Raw genomic sequence first — 24,273 nt, forward strand, 5'->3', positions numbered from 1 at the left:
AAACTGAAAATCAGTCATCATGTAGGACATGACAATTGTTCTGTTAGATTTATTTCAGACTGGCAGCTCAGGGTGTTTGTCCCTTTTGCTGCAGCTTTCCCGCTGTAACTATGGCAGCCTCTAACAGACGATATGACTGGGACAATAGTGTGGTGGATTGAAAATAAGGAAAAGAACAAACAGCAGGTGGCGCTATACATGTACATTTCATTGAATAGCTAATTGATTATACAAATTTTTTAATTACATACCATTACAAAATACATTTTTTGTGATACAGCCCCGTTTAGTCATTGAATGCAGGTTCTTTATGCAGTCTGTCTTTACACACATTTGTGAAACAATCACTCATTCTAAAGAGCTCTCTGAATTCCAGCGTGGTACTACAGGTCCTTCTAAAAAAATTAGCATATTGTGAAAAAGTTCATTATTTTCTGTAATGTACTGATAAACATTAGACTTTCATATATTTTAGATTCATTACACACCAACACACCAAAGTAGTTCAAGCCTTTTATTGTTTTAATATTGATGATTTTGGCATACAGCTCATGAAAACCCAAAATTCCTATCTAAAAAAATTAGCATATCATGAAAAGGTTCTCTAAACGAGCTATTAACCTAATCATCTGAATCAACTAATTAACTCTAAACACCTGAAAAAGATTCCTGAGGCTTTTAAAAACTCCCAGCCTGGTTCATTACTCAAAACCGCAATCATGGGTAAGACTGCCGACCTGACTGCTGTCCAGAAGGCCATCATTGACACCCTCAAGCAAGAGGGTGCATTTCATGGTGACAGGTTCCCTTTAAATGTCCGGTGCCTTTGTCAAATATCCAAGGGGTGGTTGCATTGTGAATATATTAATGTGGACAGGCTTGATAGAAGTAGCGCTGCCCAGCTTCTTCTTTAGTGTGTTTATATCATATCCGGATAGGGAAGTAATGGAAGATACATGGGATTTCTCATGATTATAGCCAACATTTTAAAGTCTTACGTGAACGTGACTGTTTATGGAGGGGTAAAGATGATTTGGCCACATCTCTTGTATCTAAGATGCAAAATGAATCTTTTATCCCAGTATGACTGTATAACGTTTTTTTTTTTTTTACAGTTTTTTTTTAGTCGATGAAGAATGTGAATAACTCTTTTCAAAGCCATAGTGATTCAAATAACACCAGTGAACTGACCACCTGTCTTATTCGTGAAGGAGTCACCAAGTACCATGCCAAAGCCTACTACAAGGAAAGATCATCAGTATTATTTTACCAGCAGACCACCCATCCGGCCATATATATGTTCAACACCAAGAGATTTTCTAGAAGAGAGAAGCTATTTGGCCAAAGCAATATTCCCTCAGCTTGACCATCTCTGTTTCACAAGAGGGACTTCATTTCAACCCATTGATCTCAATTGGCCAAAAGAAAATAGATCTGATAATGTGGATTTTAAGTCACATGTGCATCATCATATAACACGCGAGCAATTAAAGCTGAGTTTGGATCATATTAACAGTTCGGCCCCCTTTCTTATATGTATACTTGGTCATACCTATGGGGAGTGTGTGCAAGAGAGCCAGACCCAAGTATCCTCTGATTCTGCTGCTGATGGTCTATCAGACGTAGAGCAGAATCTTCTAGTGGCAGCTAATGGGGGCTACCCTTGGGTCTTAGAGGGAAGTAACACGTCTTGTAGCTTCACAGAACTTGAGGTCATTCAAGCTTTACTTTTACAGGATACTCGATTTCAGTACTTCTACTTTAGAGACTATCAGTACCTAGAAGATAAATTACAGCAAGCTAGTGACAAGTGGAGTGTCCTATCATCTTTTGCAAGTGAAAATGAAGTGGAAGAACTGAAGATATGGGAACTTAAGGTCAGCATTGTGGACAGAGGATTACCTGTGAGGTTTTTCAAGACAAAAGAAGATCTTGGGACTCAGGTTCTTAGAGACTGGTGTGATGTCATTGAGAAACTATATCCCCTCAGCACCACACCTGTAAATATAGGTCAGTCATATACTCATATTTGTATATATGCAAAAGGTCTAAGACGTACAGTACAAGCTATTTTTTCTAGTAGATGCCAGCTGTAAGTACCTATAATACTAAAGGTGCTCATACGTTAGATGAACGTCGGCCAGACACACTGATTTTGACAGGACTGGTTGACCATTTAGTAAGGTGTTTGGCAGTGGGTTATTCCCCCCTCTCCCTATTGAGAGCACATGTATGAGATGCTGAGGACGTGTGTGTGTGTGGGGGGAGGGGGGGGGGGGGTTGGCGACCTATGGTCACCTTAAGGCCTCCTGGACACGACCGTATGGCTTTTTCAGTGTTTTCTGGTCCGTTTTTTACGGATCCATTGTTCCATTTTTCTTTCAATGGAACGGAAATGGGATGCATACAGAGTACATTCAGTTTTTTTTTTGCGGAACTATTGAAATGAATGGTTCCGTATACGGAACGCAAAAAAAGGGCCTGTAAACGGGAAAAAAAACGGTAGTGTGCAGGAGGCCTAAAGCATACTTTGTAAAAATCTCCATGTAACTTGACACGTGGTGTGGATTTTAAATCCAGGACATGCTTGTGGATAGCTGCTGCTGATTTCACTATTTACAATGCACACTATAAAATTGGCGGCAAATCCGTAGTGTTTCCAGACTTAAAACCGCAGTGGATTTCAGCCAGATTCACTGAAGAAATATCCAGCGCACCTGCGACGTGTGTCAGTACCCTAAGAATTCAGTTAAATGGACTTGTGTTCTTGCGCTCATATGAACTGTCACTGCTCCACTTCCAGAAATTTCCAAGCTAATAATGACATCATAGCCACACGATTCAGTTAAGGCCTCATGCACACGGACGTTTTTTTTCACGGTCCGCAAAACGGGGTTCCGTTGGTCCGTGATCCGTGACCGTTTTTCCGTCCGTGGGTCTTCCTTGATTTTTGGAGGATCCACGGACATGAAAAAAAAGTCGTTTTGGTGTCCGCCTGGCCCTGCGGAGCCAAACGGATCCGTCCTGAATTATAATGCAAGTCAATGGGGACGGATCCGTTTGATGTTGACACAATATGGTGCCATTTCAAACGGATCCGTCCCCATTGACTTTCAATGTAAAGTCTGGAGTTCTGTTATACCATCGGATTGGAGTTTTCTCCAATCCGATGGTATATTTTAACTTGTAGCGTCCCCATCACCATGGGAACGCCTCTATGTTAGAATATACTGTCGGATATGAGCTACATCGTGAAACTCATTTCCGACAGTATATTCTAACACAGAGGCGTTCCCATGGTGATGGAGACGCTTCAGGTTAGAATATACAAAAAAACTGTGTACATGACTGCCCCCTGCTGCCTGGCAGGTGCTGCCAGGCAGCAGGGGGCAGACCCCCCCCCCCTGTTTTTAACTCATTGGTGGCCAGTGGGCCCCCCCTCCCCTGTTGTTAACTCGTTGGTGGCCAGTGTGCGCACCCCCCTCCCTCCCTCCCTCTATTGTTTTAATACATTGGGGCCAGTGTGCGCGCGCCCCCCAACCCCCCCTCCCTCCCTCTCTTGTTTTAATACATTGGGGCCAGTGTGCGCGCGCCCCCCCAACCCCCCTCCCTCCCTCTATTGTTTTAATACATTGGGGCCAGTGTGCGCGCGCCCCCCCAACCCCCCCTCCCTCCCTCTATTGTTTTAATACATTGGGGCCAGTGTGCGCACCCCCCCACCCCCCTCCCTCCCCCCATTGTAATCATCATCGGTGGCAGCGGAGTAGAAGATTTTCATACTTACCTGGCTGCTGGCTGCTGCGATGTCTGCGTCCGGCCGGGAGCTCCTCCTACTGGTAAGTGACAGCAATGCGCCGCACAGACCTGTCACTTACCAGTAGGAGGAGCTCCCGGCCGGACGCAGACATCGCAGCAGCCAGCAGCCAGGTAAGTATGAAAATCTTCTACTCCGCTGCCACCGATGATGATTACAATAGAGGGAGGGGGGGGGGGTTGAATTGACTTGAATGGGTCCGTGAACCGTTGGCCGTGAAAAAAATAGGACAGGTCATATTTTTTTCACGGCCAGGAAACACGGCTCACGGATGCGGCTGCCAAACGGTGCATTTTCCGATTTTTCCACGGACCCATTGAAAGTCAATGGGTCCGTGAAAAAAAACGGAAAACGGCACAACGGCCACGGATGCACACAACGGTCGTGTGCATGAGGCCTAACAGTCACAGATTAGCCCTCAGGACGTAGAGAGGGATTAAAGGGATTGTCACTAGTGGTCATGGGAAATCGGGAAATATATTCACACAGTCAGTGCTACTACCAGTAATAGGGGGAATAAGAGCATTGATTGGCTGCTGCATGCTTTCAATATGATTGCATAATGTAGGTGTCCATACCGGAAACACTGGTGTGCTAATAACCCTTAACATTGATTTCCCAGTGTTTTTCAAATACAGCTTAAGCTAGGCTTTATTATTATTCCATCAAAAATGCCTTATCAACTTTGCTGCTACTATAAAACACAGTGAAGGAGACTTATCAAAACTGTTATAAAGGAAAACTGACTTAGTTGCTCATAGCAGATTCCACCTTTGATGTTTCAGAGCTTCTTTGAAAAATGAAAGGTGGAATCTGATTGGTTGCTATGGACAACTAAGCCAGTTTTCCTTTAAACCGGTTTTGATAAATCTCCCCAAAGCCTCTTTCAGACTAGCATGTCCTGTGCAGGATTCACCCTCCGTGTGTGGGTGTCATTTACTGTTATGAACACTGCTCGTTTCGCAGCAGCGTATGGCATTATAATGATTTATAATGCTGTGTGTCTCTGCATGACCTTACTGCTACAGAATTAGGCCTCATGCACACGGACCCTTTTTTTTTGCGGTCAGCAAAAACTATTTCCGTGTCAGTTTTTTTTCTTCCGTCGGTCTTCCTTGATTTTCGGAGGAACCACGGCCGTGCGGAGCCAAACGGATCCGTCCTGACTTACAATGCAAGTCAATGGGGACGGATCCGTTTGACGTTGACACAATATGGTGCAATTGCAAATGGATCCCTCCCCCATTGACTTTCAATGTAAAGTCAGGAGTCTCTATTATACCATCGGATCGGAGTTTTCTCCAATCTGATGGTATATTTTAACTTGAAGCATCGGATTTGAGTTAGATCGTGAAACTCAGATCTGACAGTATATTCTAACACAGAGGCGTTCCCATAGTGATGGGGACGCTTCAAGTTAGAATATACTACGAACTGTGTACATGACTGCCCCCTGCTGCCTGGCAGCACCCGATCTCTTACAGGGGGCTGTGATCCGCACAATTAACCCCTCAGGTGCCTCAGACCCCCCTCCCTCCCCAATTTAAATTTCATTGGTGGCCAGTGCGGCCTCCCCCCTCCCTCCCTCTACTGTATTAATTTCATCTACTGTATTAATTTCATTGGCGGCCAGTGCGTACCCCCCCCCCCCTCTACTGTATTAATTTCATTGGTGGCCAGTGCGCCCCCCCCCCCCCCCTCCCGGCCTCCCCTCCCTCTACTGTATTAATTTCATTGGTGGCCAGTGTGCGGCCCCCTCCCTCCCTCTATTGTATTAATTTCATTAGTGGCCAGTGTGTGCCCCCCCCCCCCCCCCCGATCATTGGTGGCAGCGGAAAGTTCCGATCGGAGTCCCAGTTTAATCGCTGGGGCTCCCATCGGTAACCATGGGAACCAGGACGCTACTGCAGTCCTAGTTGCCATGGTTACTTAGCAATATTAGAAGCATCATACTTACCTGCTGCGCTGTCCGTGACCGGCCGGGAGCTCCTCCTACTGGTAAGTGACAGGTCTGTGCGCCGCATTGCTTAATGATCTGTCACTTACCAGTAGGAGGAGCGCCTGGCCGGTCACAGACAGCGCAGCAGATAAGTATGATGCTTCTAATATTGCTAAGTAACCATGGCAACCAGGACTGCAGTAGTAGTTGCCATGGTTACCGATCGGAGCCCCAGTGATTAAACTGGGACTCCGATTGGAACTCTCCGCTGCCACCAATGATCGGGGGGGGGGGGGGGGGGTGGGCTGGGGGGAGAGGGGAGGACGCACACTGGCCACCAATGAAATTAATACAATAGAGGGAGGGAGGGGGGGCCGCACTGGCCACGAATTAAATTAAAACTGGGGAGGGAGGGGGGTCTGCCCCCTGCTGCCTGGCAGCCCCTGATCTCTTACAGGGGGCTATGATATGCACAATTAACCCCTCAAGTGCGGCACCTGAGGGGTTAATTGTGCGGATCACAGCCCCCTGTAAGAGATCAGGTGCTGCCAGGCAGCAGGGGGCAGTCATGTACACAGTTCTCTCAGTATATTCTTACTTGAAGCGTCCCCATTACACGAAGTGAAAACTCGGCTCTGAAAAAGCTTTTATGCAGACGGATCTTCGGATCCGTCTGTATGAAAGTAGCCCACAGCCACGGATCATGGACGCAGATGTCAATCTTGTGTGCATCCGTGTTTTTTCACGGACCCATTGACTTGAATGGGTCCGTGAACCGTTGTCCGGAAAAAAATAGGACAGAGGTCGTGTGCATGAGGCCTTATACTGACAGCTTTATGTACATAGAATTCAGTAGTTACAGGTCACGCAGAGACACACAGCATTATAAATCATTATAATGCCATGCCCTTCTGCAAAACAAGCAGTGTCCATGACAGAAAATCACGCTCACACACTGAATGGGATTTCCGCACAGGACACGCTCGTCTGAAAGAGGCCTAAGTGAATTTGTTTCAGGTTCGCCCCAGATTTCACCCTCTGTTGCATTAGTTCACTGACCACAGTTTTCTAGAAATCCTGTCCATGTATTTCCCAGCCCTGTGCATTTTGTTCTACATGCTATGAAATATTAAAGTTTTTGATGTATTACAGTTCAGCACAAGGTAGGTAATGCTGGTCCTTGCATCTAATCAGGGAGCAGAGTTTGCACATTTTGATAAGCTTTTCCATGATTTAGGCTGGAATTATTTGTCTGGCAGCGAGATAATGTTCCGTACTATGTGTATTTAAGGTCATGAACACAACCTTGCACAAGCCTACCACCAAGCATACGCTGAACGTCTTTGCAAAGAGTTTGTGGCCTCACAAGGGTTAAACAAGCTCTTCACGGATTTGGATACGTTTGCATGTGGGCACCTGACAAATGAGCAGACAGATAGTGCCAGTGCATCTTCAAGGTGGGTATCTTGCACTGAAAGAAGCCTTCATCTCACTGATTTTTTTTACCTGCTTTTTGTGAGGGAATTTGTCATGAGGGGAATTTTTTAATTCATTTTTGCATTGACAACATTTATGCCACTTTTATCAAACATCTCCCCAGGGACGTTGCTAGGGACTCAAAAGATCCGGGGCACAAGCCCCAATGCATATAGCCCAATTCCCTAAGTCTACCCCCCAACCAAACCCCTCTCCACCCCCGGACACTCTAGCACATTGATGGTGAACCTTTTAGAGACCGAGTGCCCAAAATGCAACCCAAAACCCACTTATTTATCGCAAAGTGCCAACACGGCAATTTACCCTGAATACTACAGTCCAATATAGTATATCTTCCATGTACTTTATCCCTTAGCTATAATAACCTGCCTACATTCAGTGCGCTGCCTGTGCCATTCATAGTGCACCCTGCGCTGATGAATGACAGGAAGAGTCTAAGGCATATTGGTACACCATAGACTTTTTCTAGGGTGGGGGTGCCCACAAAGAGGGCTCTGAGTGCCGCCTCTGGCACCCGTGCCATAGGTTTGCCACTACTGCTCTAGCACTAAAGACATTTTAGTGTACTTGCTATACAGCAGCACATACCTCTCACATCCAGGCCTCCCAGGTGACGTCTCCTCTGATGTAGATCTTCTCTGTCATCATCTTCTCCATTCGGTCCGGACAACTTCTTTCAGCTGCATCTCGTCTCTGCAGAGTTTGACAAACAGACATCTAAGCTTCCTCACTTTTCTATCATTCCCCAACCTGGAGTCCCAACAGTGTTATCCTGCTGCTCGCTGTGCTCCCCAATACCCCCAAATACTATCCTGAAGAAAAATTAGTGCCATACAGATAGTCCCCGCCCGTAGTAATAGTGCTCCTCAAAGTCCCACTAATAGAAATTCTCTTCTAGAATGCCCTCATTAGTAATACTGCCCCCTACAGTCATTATGCGCCCCAAGAGTGCCTCCATTAGTAGAAAAGCCCTGCAGTATTAATCATGCCCTCACAGAGTAAAAATAAGGCTCCCTATTGTTCCACCAGTGGTAATAAAGCTCTCTGCAGACCCCTCAGTAGTAATAAGGCCCCCCATAGTGCTCTTAGTAGAAATAAGGCGGATCTATAAGGCTACTTTCACACTTGCGCTTGATCGGATCCGTTCTGAACGGATCCGATCATATTAATGCAGACGGAGGCTCCGTTCAGTACGGATCCGTCTGCATTAATAACTTAGAAAAATGTCTAAGTGCGAAAGTAGCCTGAGCGGATCCGTTCAGACTTTCAATGTAAAGTCAATGGGGGACGGATCCGCTTGAAGATTGAGCCATATGGTGTCATCTTCAAGCGGATCCGTTCCCATTGACTTACATTGTAAGTCTGGACGGATCCGCACGCCTCCGCACGGCCAGGCGGACAGCTGGACGCTGCAAGCAGCGTTCAGCTGTCCGCCTGGCCGTGCGGAGGCGAGTGGAGCGGAGGCTGAACGCCGCCAGACTGATGCAGTCTGAGCGGATCCGCTCCATTCAGACTGCATCAGGGCTGGACGGAGGCGTTCGGGTCCGCTCGTGAGCTCCTTCAAACGGAGCTCACGAGCGGACAGCAGAACGCTAGTGTGAAAGTAGCCTAAGTCACTCCAATAGACCCCCCAGTAGTAACAACACCTAATGTCCCCTGTATTTAAAATGCCCCTAGATTGCTCCCAGTATTTATACTGCCCCCCTACTGTTATAATGCTTGCCCTGAAGTGCCCCCTGTAGTTATATTCCTCCCTTTAGTGTCCTCAGAAATGATAATTCCTCAGCCCCTCCACCATACAGTCCTATCTAAATAACATTATTTCCCTCCCTCCGACATAGAGTGCCATGTAAATAACATTGCACCATCTCTCCTGCCCCCTTCAAAATACAGTCTCATGTAAATAACACAACTCCCCTTCCTTCAGCCCCTTCAATATACAGTAAATAACATCAACCCCTCTCAAGCCGCTTTCAACATACGGTCCCATGTAAATAACATCACTCCCTCCTCAGCCGCCTTCAAATAACATCACTCCAACATACAGTCCCATGTAAATAACATCTCTCCCTGGCCCTAACATATAATCCCAGTTAAATAACCACAATTCCCAGCATTACTCTAACAGACCTCACCACAGCTTCTTCCCCAGGACTTCTCCTCTTGACTGCTGAGCACTATCCTCTCCTGCACTGGTCACATGATAGTATCATCATCGCAGGTCCTTCTCAACCACTGCCTTCAGCATTGATCACATGGACTGTGATGTCATCACAGGTCCTTCAGCTCTTCTAGTGCATTAGATTCAATTGTATTTAGGGTGGCCACTGGCTTCACGCCAGAAAGCTACGCCCCCAAACTGCTAAGCCAAATGGAAAACCACACCCTGCTCCATGAAGCCACGCCCCCATCGCCTGCCCCAAAAAAAAGGGTGGGGGAGAGAACTTTCACACGGGAAGGTGAGCTAGGGCAGCGCGGGGTGCTTCTCTCCCCCTCTGTCAGCCCCAGGGAGCCATGTCTGTGGGCTCAAGTGACTGACTGGAGGTGAGAGAAACCTGTTAGTCAGTCAGTTTGTAGTTGTAGCTCACACTCAGATAGCGCAATGCTGCTGCGTGAGCTACTGAAAAGGAGGACATCCCTGCATCCGTCCAGGCCCCATGCCCAGACGGAGGACAGGAAGTCTGAAAGCCGGATTGTCGGGCCTAAAACCGGACGACTGGCCACCCTATTTGTATTGCCATCCTGAGAACGACAATACAATTGTATCTATCTGTCAGGCAGTACATTCGGGGCCTGGGAAAAAACATCTGGGTCCCAGGTCCAGAATGTTTTAACCTAGCAACCAGTGGTGTACGTAGAGAAGTAAGGACCCCATAGCGAGAATCAAACCAGGCCCCCCTCACAGGACAGAAGTGTTTCTGCCATTTTTCCACTGCCTCATTTGCAAAAAGTTATTCTTTTAGACCAGGGATGCTCAACCTGCGGCCCTCTAGCTGTTGCAAAACTACAACTCCCAATATGCCCGGACAGTCTACAGCTATCAGCCTACAGCAGAGCATGGTGGGAGTTGTAGTTTTACAACAGGTTGACGGCCACAGGTTGAGCATGCCTGCTTTAGACGGTAGAGTCCTTACCAAGTTTTTACCTCCAGTAGAAGAGGAGATAATCCCAACTACGACTGGGCCTCCTCTTGCCCTGGGCCCCATAGCAGTCGCATGGTCTGCCCTGCTAGCAATGCTCCTGCATCTCACATTATTTGATAAATCTGGTGCATCTTTTAACATTTTGCTTTTTCCCACAGATGATACTCTAAATAGTTTTTATGCCATTCCCCTATTGGAGTAAGATTGCACCATTTTTGTGACTTTTTAAATAGTTTCATCTAGGCTTCACTGAATCGACCTTTAGATCATAGATCCTAAGGGCTCTTTCACACCTGCGTTATTGTCTTCCGGCATAGAGTTCCGTCGGGGCTCTATGCCGGAAGAATCCTGATCAGTTTTATCCTAATGCATTCTGAATGGAGTGAAATCCGTTCAGGATGCATCGGGATGTCTTCAGTTCCGGAACGGAACCTTTTTTGGCCGGAGAAAATACCGCAGCATGCTACGCTTTTTGCTCCGGCCAAAAAAACTGAAGACTTGCCGCAAGGCCGGATCCGGAATGAATGCCTATTGAAAGGCATTGATCCGGATCCGGCCTTAAGCTAAACGTCGTTTCGGCGCATTGCCGGATCCGACATTTAGCTTTTTCTCAATGGTTACCATGGCTGCCGGGACGCTAAAGTCCTGTTTGCCATGGTAAAGTGTAGTGGGGAGCAGCATACTTACCGTCCGTGCGGCTCCCGGGGCGCTCCAGAGTGACGTCAGGGCGCCCCAGGCGCATGGATGACATGATCGCATGGCACGTCATCCATGCGCATGGGGCGCTCTGACGTCATTCTGGAGCGCCCCGGGAGCCGCACGGACTGTAAGTATACCACTCCCCCGCTCCTACTATGGCAACCAGGACTTTAATAGCGTCCTGGCTGCCATAGTAACACTGAACGCATTTTGAAGACGGATCCGTCTTCAAATGCTTTCAGTACACTTGCGTTTTTCCGGATCCGGTGTGTAATTCCGGCAAGTGGAGTACACGCCGGATCCGGACAACGCAAGTGTGAAAGAGGCCTAAGTCGATTTGTTCAAAAACTTCGATGTCAATGCTGTTTCCTCACAGCATTAAAAATGTATGGGCTCTGTGGAGCCAAACTTCGTCTCTCTTGAAGTCGCGCAAGACTTCAGTGAATTACTACTGTATTCATATTTGCGTATTTAAAAACAATATACAATAGGAATCGGAGGTGGACTTTGGTACTGGCTGGTACCTCGGTACCAAAGCCAACTATTTTAAATTGTTTTAAGTACACAGATATGAATACAGTAGTAATTCACTGAAGTCTCGCATGACTTTGGGCGACCTGAACTTTGGCTCCACAGAGCCAATACATTTTAATGCTGTACTTAAACAGCATTAACAACGAAGTCTTTGAACTAATCGATTTCGGATCTATGATCCGAAGGTCGATTCGCTCAAGCCTAGTTGTAACTGATAAATCTGGCATGTGCATAATTAACATAGACAGCCATGCCCACTTTCCCACCCACTTTTTAAAAGTGGTGAGAAAAACGTATAATTACATAAAGTCACAATTTTTGGCACAAACAATAGCATGCAGCAAAATTTGTGAATTATTTCCTTCAGAATTTTGGCACAAAGTGCAGATTTCACCTATTCCAGTGCAAAGAGTAGAATTTGCTTCAAATCTGCAGCGTTTCAGCAACAAATACGTTTTTTTTGCTGCAGTACCATAAAGGTACTAAATGTAGGCAGAAGATAGGACATGTCCCTTTCACTTCATTCTGCGCCTAGGCCATCTGACCGATGAGCGTGACGTCACATGGCCTAGGAAAAGCTGTGAACTTCAAGCACTGATCCAGAGGATAGGTCATCTGTGGAAAGTTTCGGAAAGCCCTTTTAATTTCCTAAACTGCTACAGAAAAATTAAAGCTGTGATTGGTTGCTGTGGGAAACAAGGCCAGTTTTGATCAGTTGGGATATTTTCCTTTCAGGTTATTTAATTGCAAATATGTTATTAGCACCAAGAATGCAGAACGTTTTGCAAGTGGATTTTGTAGCTTTATATATTTTTCTTAATGGCATACTAGTACAACAAACACTAACCTGTGGACCCACTTTCTGTCTCTGGCCACAGGTTGGAAACTGAGAAGTCCATTCTGTTACTGCATGGAGCCAGAGGCTGTGGAAAGTCAACAGCAGTGGCCCAATGGCTGCACTCATTTAGAAGATACAACCCCAATGTTTCAGTAATCTCTTATTTTGTGGGAAGTAGTGGACGAAGCGATGACATCTTGAGCTTCATGCGACATTGCATCATTTTGCTACAGTGTGATTATTTTGGTAACTATTATTAGCATTCATACAATTCTGTAATGCTAATTTAATGTATGACCTGAATAGGTAATAAATTAATGAGTACCCTATAATAAACATAACATTTACCTCAAATATCTGTTGAGATAAATGGTAATTGATGTACTTTGGGCTTTAAAGTGTAACTGCCGTTCTATATTCATTTGTGTAATGTATAGGGGCAGTGATACTGATCGTTTTTGTCATATACTTTAATTATTGAAATCGTACATTTCTGTTAGAAAAATAGCTCTAAAGTGGCCCATTTTGAGCCTCAGCAACGCTCCTCTGTCTTCTGTTTACATAACACAGTCAGTGTTAGCAAGTCTCCACTTTTATGTAAACAGAAGACAGAGGAGCGTCGCTAAGGCTCAAAATGGGCCACTTTACAGCTATTTTTCTAATAAAAAAATATACTAGTTCAGTAATTAAAGTATATTACAAAAATGGCCAGTATTACTGCCCCCATACATTACAAAAATAAAAATAGAATGGCAGTTACTTTTAAAACAAAGCTCAGCTTTTGCCTTAAAGGGAACCTGTCACCTGGATTTTGGGTATAGAGCTGAGCACATGGGTTGCTAGATGGCTGCTAGTACATCCGCTATACCCAGTCCCCATAGCTCTGTGTACTTTTATTGTGTATAAAAACCGATTTGATACATATGCAAATTAACCTAAGATGAGTCAGAGCTTGAAAATATGACTCTTCTCTGGTCACACAAGTAAGATATGACTCTTTTATGTTAATTTGCATATGTATCAAATTGTTTTTTTGACACAATAAAAGCACACAGAGCTATGGGGACTGGATATTGCGGATGTGCTAACGGCCATCTAGCAACCCATGTCCTCAGCTCTATACACAAAATCCCGGTGACAGGTTCCCTTTAAGGAAACTTTCTAAAGTTCTTTACTCTTTATTGCTGCTTATATTTGCTGTCAGTGAATGAACGAAAACACAGTGGCCAAGACTGCAACTGCTGTTTGGGATTATATATGCATTCATATAGGAGTCATCAGTATGGAGTCAAGGACAGGAGAGGGATTCGCACTGCTGCCGTTTTTTAGTTAGCAGAATTCTAACATTTCTTTCCCATGTTATCCAGAATTTTAATCTCAGGTTAGGGTGGCGATTTTTCACATGCGTTTGTATGTGGAAAATCCAATGTGGAGTCAATGGCAGAAATCCGAGGGTGACCCCCCCGACTTCTGCTATGATTTTGTAGTTTGATTTTCCATGTGCCCACACACGGGTTAGGCTCATTCAGTGGGACTAATTTGCATTTACCAAACCCAGCATGGGTTCTGTGTGGAATCCGTGATAAGCAGCGACATAAGAAAACCCATGGATGTAGGAATGGGAACACACTCGCAGATACACATTAAAAGCAATGGGATTTAGATTTCATGTGGATTTTGGTGCGGAATACATGCCAATATCCTAATGAAAAATGCTGTGTGGGAAAACCTATTGACCAGGATCCAAAAAGCCTCCACCAGCACTACTACATCGATTGTATTCATCCATATTTTATTTGCTTATATAGCGCCAACATATTTCGCAGCCCTTTACAGACATTATCATCGCTTGCTGTCCCCAGTGGGGCTCACAATCTATATACACTCATAGTTCTTATTGTGTAGGCAGTAATTATAGACCGTGGTAAAATACTGCATCTGCCTGCTTTCTGGAGCCTCTGGTTGTCACATATTGGCAACAGCCTTCCATATGCTGTATTAGAGCATATGCACGTCATATCAGCCAGGGTGGAGAGCAACTGCTAGATTGGCTCCCATTGTGTTGGAGTCAATGCATCCATGTAGTACATGCATGCCTAGTCATCTGAGTGGCAGCATGGAGCCTCCCCTGTAGGTAACAGCTTGTCAGAGCTTAAAGGGGTACTCAGTTGAGCCAAGAGTCCCGTCGATTATGTGCATGGCCACGCCATTCATTTCTATGGCAGTTCTAGAGATAGACAAGTACAGCGCTCCACAACTCCCATAGAAATAAATGGAGCCGCTCCGTTAATTTCAGGTGGCTCTACAGGGTATGGGGCTCCCGTTCTTGTGATCAGAGGGGGTCCACGAGGTAGGACCCCCACAATCTAGTATTTATCCACTATCCTGGAATACCCCTTTAAGGAAGCCAGATCTGCCGTCAACAGAAGAATCCCAGGCCTGATTCTTAGAAGTGGTAGTCCAGCTGGGACATCCCCTTTAAAGCACTGCTTTTTGTAAATGACTAGATCATTCTTTGTGCAATTACTATTGTAAAGATCCATATAAATGTGTCTCCTGTGACACCTTCGGCTCTGTCTGTCTTCGATTCCCCCCACACCGCAAAATCATGGGCTTCCTTTTGGTTCTCATGGCAGCCAGAGTCTTCTGAAGGCTGTCAAGTCTGGCATTATAATCTTCCTAGGAAGCCCTGCCTGTGACACATTGAACACTGCAAAGCCAATAACAAAGATGGAATTGTGTTTGTTTGTTTTTTAAATTTCACCCCACAATTTCTTAAGTTAAATGGTGCCAAAAATGTCTTGTCCTGCAAAAACAGTCCTCATACAGCTATGTGATCGGAAAAGTAAAAAAGTTATGGCTCTTGCAAAGTTAGGATGAAAAAAAAAATGAAACCTAGCTGCTTCTGTATAAGTTAGATATAGGAAGGTGTTAAAGAGGTTGTCTATGCTCAAGATATTGATTACCTATCCTTAGGATAGGTCATCAGTATCAGATCATGAGAGTCTAACACCCAACATCTTCACAGATGAGCTGTTCTCAGCAGCTTCACCAGAAATAACACAGATGAAGGCTGAAGGCTCCATCCACTGTGTAGTTGCCATGTCAAGTTAATGCAGCTTCGCCCCCATTAAAGTGTTAGCTCCAGGGGCTTCTCCAAACAGTTGATCAGTAGGGGTGCCGGGTGTTGGACTCCCATGATCTGAATTGATGATAGGTGATCTGATCAATATCTAGAATCCGGAAACCTCTTCAAGGCATTAACAACCTCCTGTATTCATTTCTATAGTAAATTGTCATAAACACGTATTCATTCTGGGCTCATCATTATTCAGGTATCCAGGTGGATGATTTTTATTCCAGCGAGAACATTAATGACTTGTGGGAATTCCCACTGCTTGTGGAGGCTTTCCTGGCATCTGTTGCCCTAAAACCATGTGTCCTTGTTCTGGATGGAGTGGATGAGCTATCGGGAATTCATGGTATAAATGCACAGCAGGTATAGCTCTTATGTCTACTATAGATCTAGAGTTACGTCTTATATCTTAGCCCATTTTTTATAAAAAAAATTGCAGATGCTGAGCCCACATGTCCCAGCATCCTTCATTGTTATGGTGATTTACATAGAGTAGCATAGTCTTTACAGCAGATTATATAGTTTTTGGATGTAAAATTTTTTAAATAGGATTCACTAATTATTATTTTCATTATTAATGGGGATATCCCACAATTTAAAACTCTCTTTAAAACGCTTTTACTCACTTATCCGGAGGACTTTCTTTCCTATTTTGGGCTTTAACTCACCTGAGACAATTCATTATTTTATGGAAGTCCCATAGCAGTGAATGGAGGGCATACTGTGCCAACATGACCACTGCTACTTTAGCTGTCATGGGAATGCTGGAATAGCTGAGCCAGCTATTTTCTGAACTCCTGTAGCATGGCCGCGCATGTGCAGCTGTTCACTTTGGGGTCCTTGCTGAGGAGATACTAATAAGAGATTCTGAAGACACCTCCTTTCATGATTTGCATCCTTATGTGAATTAAAATTCCTATTCACATCTATCTCCACACATATGCACACATAGGTGGTCATTTACTATACTGAAATACGCCTAAATTAGGTGTACTGCAGGCGCAGATGGCGGCGCAATGGTTAGTTGCGCAACTGTGTGCAACTTTGCCCCGCTAACGCTAGGTTTAAAATTGTGGACGTGGTGGGGAAGAGGATGGGCCGGCAGGCCCATCTCATTCACCATTTTCTATGCCTATGTTTTACGGTAGAAAATGGTCTAAATGTATGACAGCTAGGAGACTATCTTACATATAGAACCGGCACTGAATGCGTCAAAGTTATGGAGAGGCGGATCCACCGCTAGCACAGGGCCTTTATTAAGACCAGCATCTAAAACGCCGGTCTTAATAAATGTTCCTCATAGTTTCCAGTATTTAAGCCAGTAAGGGCTCTTTCACACTTGCGTTGTCTGGATCCGGCGTGTACTCCATTTGCCGGAATTACACGCCGGATCCGGAAAAACGCAAGTGAACTGAAAGCATTTGAAGACGGATCAGTCTTCAAAATGCGTTCAGTGTTACTATGGCAGCCAGGACGCTATTAAAGTCCTGGTTGCCATAGTAGTAGAGGGGAGCGGGGGAACGGTATACTTACAGTCCGTGTGGCCCCCGGGGCGCTCCAGAATGACATCAGAGCGCCCCATGCGCATGGATGTGCTCCTCCGCTCCCCACTACACTTTACCATGGCTGCCAGGACTTTAGCGTCCCGGCAGCCATGGTAACCATTCAGAAAAAGCTAAACGTCGGATCCGGCAATGCGCCGAAACGACGTTTAGCTTAAGGCCGGATCCGGATCAATGCCTTTCAATGGGCATTCATTCCGGATCCGGCCTTGCGGCAAGTGTTCAGGATTTTTGGCTGGAGCAAAAAGCGCAGCATGCTGCGGTATTTTCTCTGGCCAAAAAACTTTCCGGTCCTGAACTGAAGACATCCTGATGCATCCTGAACGGATTTCTCTCCATTCAGAATGCATTAGGATAATCCTGATCAGGATTCTTCCGGCATAGAGCCCCGACGACGGAACTCTATGCCGGAAGAAAAGAACGCAGGTGTGAAAGAGCCCTAAGATGTAGACAGGCTCGGACTGGCCCACAGGGGTACAGGGGAATCCCCCGGTGGGCCCCTGAGCAAGGTGGGCCCCTAGCTCCCACCCCCTGCACAAGTGGCACATAACACAATAGATTTTGTACACTACACACATATATTCAATGTACAGCACCTCAACCAGCTTATGTTCATATAAAAAACTTGTTAGATTATTTATTATATTTGAATGTATCCATACGGTGGGCCCCCAAAATACATTTTACTGGTGGTCCCTAGGTACCCCAGTCAGACACTGGATGTAGATATTGATGCAGCTGGTGATCTGAATCTAGTATGGCTTTTGACATCTCCAAAGTAACCTTTTTATACATTTTCATACATTTTATTTATTTATTTATTTTAATTCGCTTTATTGAACACACAAAGCAAATAATAATGACAGTCACAGTACAAAATCCACTGCAGATTATACATCAGTGACATCTTTAAAAAGTATACATGACATGTGCATTACAATGCAAACAAAACAGCACCTGTGCTGTATCTGCATATTTGTGACGTTACCTCAAGCAAAAGGATCTACTTAAATATAAATGAGGCTGTACAGATATCATATACCAGTCCTAGCTGATCCAATTCACTACTTCCATACTCCATTTTCCCGCATTTCCGACTCAACCCTGTTCAGCTTGTTCTGCTCTTAATGCTTCAGTCAGTCTGTGGGATGAGTAAGCAGTCATTGGAGATGCACACCATACCCCCCATACCTTCTGAAATTTCGTCACGCAGCCCCTATTTTTAAAAACTATGTTCTCATAAGGTATTATTGAATTAACCAGTAGTTTACACTGCGCTAGGGTGGGTGATCTATCGCCCATCCACCTCATAGCTATTCATACATTTTCTTTTTAACACTTTTTTTTTTTTACCGCTAGGCAAAAGGGTTCGATTGGCTTCCTTCCAAATTACCCCATTATTGCAAAATGATTATGACAGTTAGGAATTCCCACCTGTCCTACAAATGTTTGATGTCACGTTCAGATGTCCAGATAGAAGAGTTGGAAATTCAATCAGATAAAAATGAACGCTTGTGCATCTTCCGCAAGCACTTAGCAATGCCAAGCCGAGAAGTGCCACCTTGTCTGATGGAGAGCTTTGAAAACAAGAAAAGGAAAATCAGCCCTCTTCAGCTGGCAGTCCTGGCTAGTGAGCTCTGTATTTGCCCTGATGTGGCCTACTGCATTGACAGTCCCTTGGAAACCTTGTCCACAGAACAGCTATGGTGGCTGCTCATAAAGCACTGGGTTAAGCACTATAGTTGGCCTTGTGAATGGAAAAGGAAGAGTAAGACACCCAAGTCTGCTTTTGGCAGTGACATTCATAATTCAGGTAAATCTGTGAATATGAAACAAAAAAACGGAACATCTGTTGGAATATTTTGTACCTGAGCCTGTGTGTGTAAAAGTGTAAGATAACTCAACCAAGAGTTTGTCAGCCTTCATACATAGTAGATGTCGGAGCATCCCACCAAGAATGACATTATTCCAATGTCTATGGAGGCTTAGGCTTCTTTTTTAATATTGACTTTAAAGGACTTTTCTTGAGTACAAGGGAAACAAAATCATACTTAAGCACTAGCATTCATTATAAGGCTACTTTCACATTTACGGCTCATCTATCCAGCACGCTCTTCGGCGTAGAATGACGTTTTTTTTTTGTCCATTCGAATCCAAGCATTTTGCTCTGTAGAGGCCAGATCACCACCAGACTTCATTATAGTTAACAGGGCCGGCGGGCATTCCGGTAACATCCTGCAATGCTGTTTCTCTGCCGAAGAACAGCCTGTGAAAGTAGCCTTATAATGAATGTCACTGCCTAAGTATGATTTTGTTTCCCTTTTACTCAATAAAAGTCCATAATTACGGGCAGAGTTGTGTATAAGTATGTTTTTATCGTGGTTCAGGCTCCGTTTTTCAGCTAGAGAGCTCCAAATCCTTTGCACAGAATGAATAAAATTGTGTCTGCCTGCAGCCACCACTAGGGATGCTTAGGAGCTTACTGCATACAATGAACACAAAAATAGACAAATAATGCATTCATCAATATACTGTATGATACATAATATTCACACTAATTCTGACGATTAAAGCTTTGCTCAATACAGCCCTTACCTAGTGCTGTCAGCATTTTTGCATGGTCAAAACTGCTGGCAGACTCCTTTAACAGAATCTTAGTCTGGTCATTTCTTTTCTCCCCATGTTTTTCCCCTACAGAGTGAAAGTTGTATAAAATCTACATAGATATTTGAGATGCTTATAGAGAGATAATAAAATGTTATTGTCCACTGAAGTGACAGCATTGTGTTTGTGTTCCTGGTGTACTAGGGTGGGTAGTAGCTGTCTTGAGCTTGCTTACCACCTCACACTGTGGCTTACATGAAGATGACATTCTCCAGTTGCTGAAAAGAATAGGGTATGAAAACCAGTATGAAGTAACCCCACTACACTGGGCAGCCTTTCGGTTAGCAACTTCAAAATGGATTTGGGAAAAACCCGATGGATTGCTACAGATTCGCCACCAATCCTTTATTGATGCTATTGTCCATTTAATATTTGGTAAGACAGGAAATAACTCTCTTTTTACTATATGATTATTTCTCAATCAAATTTATGTAAAGCATAATTTTGCATGATGGGTTGTCCCGCTCTGTTAGATTACAGTAAAACATAAGCTTTCTATATAAATATTTTATTTTTTGTGCTGGTGAGAAGAAAACACTTCCAGTGGGCTGATTATTATTAGCTAGGCTGTACTAGTGGATCAAGGGAGTGGGACAGAGCTACTGGGCGCGTGATGTTCTGCGTGGGAATCAAAAGAACACCAGGGGGCACCATAGGATATATGTAAAAGCAAAATCTCAGGAACATTTGTAAAACAATTTCAATCAAAAAGTTATGTTTTACATGATTTAGTACAGAAATGTAATATTTTATCACGGGACAACCATCTTAAAATGTACAAACTTTTTCATGGCAACATACGGTTAACTCTGTACAATTTTGTACTTTCTTGTAATTAGAATTTTCAAAGATCAGTATGTTTGAGCAGGTTTCATCTTTGACGATTCTGATTTTCATTGGTCAAACAACACAATTTCTCATGGACCTAAATAGCCAATATTGGTCTGTCTATAGGTAATAAATTGTGTAAAGTGGAAGTCTTGAATTCTCCTTTCAAGGGGTTGGCCCTCCTTATACATTAGGGGTATATCTCTAGGATATTGTCTGATAGGTGTGGTCTCACCTTTGGGACCCACATCTATCTCTGTAACAGAGCCTGAGCCAAAGTGAAGGAGAGCAGGCCACACATGCGTGACCACCCTCCCTTTATTTCTTTGGGAGTGCTGAAAATTTTCCTCTAGAAAATTAATGTGAAGCACACCGCGCAAGCGTGGCCACCACCACATTTACTTCTATGAGGCTGACAGAAATAGCCGAGTCAGCTCGGATATTTTCAGCAGTCCCATAGAAATGAGTGTAGGGTAAGTATACGTGCAATGTTTGCTCTCCATTACTTTGCGGGATCCGTTCTAGAGATAGGTAAGGGTCCCAAAGGTGGGACCTGCACCTATCAGACTTTGGGGCATATCCTAGCGATGAGATAGGCCAATGTTGGTTTTCACTATGCTGCACTTAATATCGATACTACTAGTCTGTCTTCCTTCACTCATGCAGGTGTCACCATACCAGTTGGTGAATGCCTGGATTCTACTTTTCAGAACACCGTCAGTCGTAAAAGAAAACGTTTTCATCACTGTCTTCTCAAGTACTTCCAGCAAACAGAATTTTCTCGGCAGGTGTATGAAGAAGTCCCTTGGCACCTGAAGATGACTAGCAGGCTCCTTGATTTGTACAGGTTTCTATTCAATCAAAGGTGAATATTCCTTCCATCAATGAGTACTATCATTGGTAGAGAGCTGCTGATAACAGTGCACTTATGTAGAGAAGAGCGGACACAATGTAACAGACTTTTTCTACGTTAACTTTTGTGCTTCCTATTTCATATTGTTAGATTTCTTTTGCCTGATTACTTCTTTGTTTCAGGACATTAGACTTGATCTGTAGAAACATGAAGCACGGATGTCAAATGAAAATGGATCTTCTTCTCTACTGGCAAATGCTGTTATATTCAGGAAAGGATCCAGCAGTGGAATGTCAAACATTGCTACACAATATAACAGGTGATGCCTTATGTACCATTGACACTGTCTTATTTCATAAGGATGCAGCATCTCTAGCAGATGGCACCATATTGTTAGCAGAGAAAGAAAAAAATCCAACATGTGTACAAGATCAGTTAATCATTGTTGTATATACATTATTAATTATATATGGATTATTTAATCACTTTACAATAGGATTATACCTATTGATAATCCTATTGTGTTGATCCAGAAGGACGGCAAAAAGGCCTACGTACCCCATACTAGGGTGAAAATTCCTTCCTCTAGACCAGGCATGCTCAACCTGCGGCCCTCCAGCTGTTGCAAAACTACAACTCCCATAATTCCCTGACAGCCTACAGCTATCATCCTACAGAAGGGCATCGTGGGAGTTGTAGTTTTACAACAGCTGGAGGGCCGCAGGTTGAGCATCCCTGCTCTAGACCGTCTAGAGCGAGGGTCCTCCCATCTGTGACATTCATGTAGGGTATATGGATTTTTGCCCCTTCAGTGCTCTTTGAAAACGAAAGAGGCAGAGGATTGCTCCTATGAAAACATGACATTTAAAGGGGTTGTGAAATGCATAGATATTGATGACCTAGCCACAGGATAGATCATCAATATCAGTTTGGTGGGGGTCCAACTTGCTGCTCCCTCGCTGATCTGCTGCTTGAAGAGTTAGAAGCACTTGTGTGAGCACTGCTTCCACTTCAAAATTACCTGTGGGCCATCTCATTTGCAGCGGCCATGCAGTGTAATTAAAACTGCTTGTCCCATTCACCGGAAAGGGATGGAGCAGTTGTAATTACACTGTGCTGTCTCTACACGCAAGACGACTTGCAGGTAATTTTGAAGTGGAAGCAGCGCTTCCGCGAGTTCCGCTACCCCTTCAAACAGCTGATCGGCTGGGGTGCTAGGAGTGGGACCCTCAACGACCTGATGATGACCTATCCTGAGCATAGGTCATCAGTACCTTTGCACTGCACAACCTCTTAAAATCCCTTTTTGGTGTGATATAGTAATTACTATTGGTGGTATTATTTAATGTGCTGTTGCTTGTTACAGGGAATGCTGCTGATTTATGCAGAGTGGTCTTATTTGCTACACAGTGCCTCAAGGATATTGGGAAGACCAAAGAAGCTGGCTTAATACTCTCATCTATCGAATGCCATCTGGTGAGTAGTGATTAGAACAAAATGACGTTGTATATGTGGTAGAAACAAAAAATCACTGACCAAAATATAAGAATGTCAGTCCCCTGGAGCATAGCATTGGATGCTTAGCAGAGTGATGGGACTTCATCTTGGTGCTGCTGAATGGAATGAGTGGGGAGGTGCAGGGGTCATTGTAATGACAATATGACTATAAGCGCAGTGGTTTTTTTTTTTTCAACTATAATTGCATTAGCATCTTTTGCCACTTTAACCGTTTTCATAAAAAGCAGCCATTTTTGCAAGAGTGATAACAGAGCAGTACAGCCATATTGAATTGCCACCTTTGCCTTAGCCTTGTTAGAATCTGATAGTAAAGCTGTCACTTTTAACATACAGTACAAAATAACAGGTAATTAACAGTATGTAAGCGGTAAAAGTGTTACTGCATTATTCAGAAGTCTATGGAGGAGGAGTGAATGTAAGCTGATGTTACTTTCAAGTGAAATCTATGTAGTAACACGACTTGTCTGTAGATGGTGCTACTCTCTCAGGGTAGGACTCCAGGGTAGTGCAGCCTATTGAACAGGCAAGCAGTACATCAGGTAGGATACAAAATGATACCATGTGCTAAGAGTCCCAGAATGAAATGCAACCACCTTAAGCTGTGTGTCTGACTGTATAGCAATATTATAGTGTGTTCTGAATTTCTAAATCACTGTGATGTTATTTTGTCCTGTAATTGACTGGTCTGCTACAATGCTACAAGAAGTGCTGCATCTTTTTCGGCAAGCTTTCCTTGCATTGGATCTTTAATTTAGATTTGCACATATTCTAAATGAAGTCCAGCGCATGCAGGCACACCAATATGACCAGATTTGAGAATCATATGAAATGATCAGAATCCACTGTATAGACATATTAACATATTCTTTCATTTTACTTCTTTCTTATTTTGTTCAGGAAGCAGCAGAAAGCAGAAACAATAAGGTACTGATATGGACACAAAAAATTTCTGGAGATCTTTATCGAGACATTGGTTCCAGGAAAGAAGCAATTATTTATTATGAAAGGGCGCTGGATAACCTTCAAGGTCTTATCAAGAATAATTTACAGATTAATTACAAACTGCTGAAACTCCAAGGTATGCTTTGGTTCAAGAAAGTGGCAGTGAATGATGCCAGGCACATGGTGAGACAAGTCCAATAGCTGCAGCATGTTGTAGGATAAGGTACACACTACTGTTACTATACATTGGCGTGCCACTGTTGGCATATGTTCCATTAACTGATTACAAGACAGAACAGTACAGTA

General features: G+C 44.0%; 1 protein-coding gene across 2 annotated transcripts in view; it reads left to right on the forward strand.

Annotated features, from left to right (window-relative positions):
* The window catches only part of LOC122925943 (tetratricopeptide repeat protein 41-like), an 86,635-nt gene that overhangs the window by 33,202 nt on the left and 29,160 nt on the right, over nucleotides 1–24,273 (forward strand). For both annotated transcript variants that reach the window (XM_044277287.1, XM_044277288.1), the window contains 10 exons: nucleotides 1,116–2,010; nucleotides 7,045–7,210; nucleotides 12,505–12,710; nucleotides 15,800–15,963; nucleotides 18,522–18,975; nucleotides 19,971–20,201; nucleotides 21,321–21,519; nucleotides 21,690–21,826; nucleotides 22,874–22,983; nucleotides 23,923–24,103. In XM_044277287.1, coding sequence (XP_044133222.1) covers nucleotides 1,227–2,010; nucleotides 7,045–7,210; nucleotides 12,505–12,710; nucleotides 15,800–15,963; nucleotides 18,522–18,975; nucleotides 19,971–20,201; nucleotides 21,321–21,519; nucleotides 21,690–21,826; nucleotides 22,874–22,983; nucleotides 23,923–24,103 — 2,632 coding nt within the window. In that variant the 5' untranslated portion in view covers nucleotides 1,116–1,226. The remainder of the gene's footprint in view (nucleotides 1–1,115; nucleotides 2,011–7,044; nucleotides 7,211–12,504; nucleotides 12,711–15,799; nucleotides 15,964–18,521; nucleotides 18,976–19,970; nucleotides 20,202–21,320; nucleotides 21,520–21,689; nucleotides 21,827–22,873; nucleotides 22,984–23,922; nucleotides 24,104–24,273) is intronic.

The sequence above is a fragment of the Bufo gargarizans genome, chromosome 2 (genome assembly GCF_014858855.1).
Source record: "Bufo gargarizans isolate SCDJY-AF-19 chromosome 2, ASM1485885v1, whole genome shotgun sequence".
In the NCBI taxonomy this organism is placed as follows: Eukaryota; Metazoa; Chordata; class Amphibia; order Anura; family Bufonidae; genus Bufo; species Bufo gargarizans.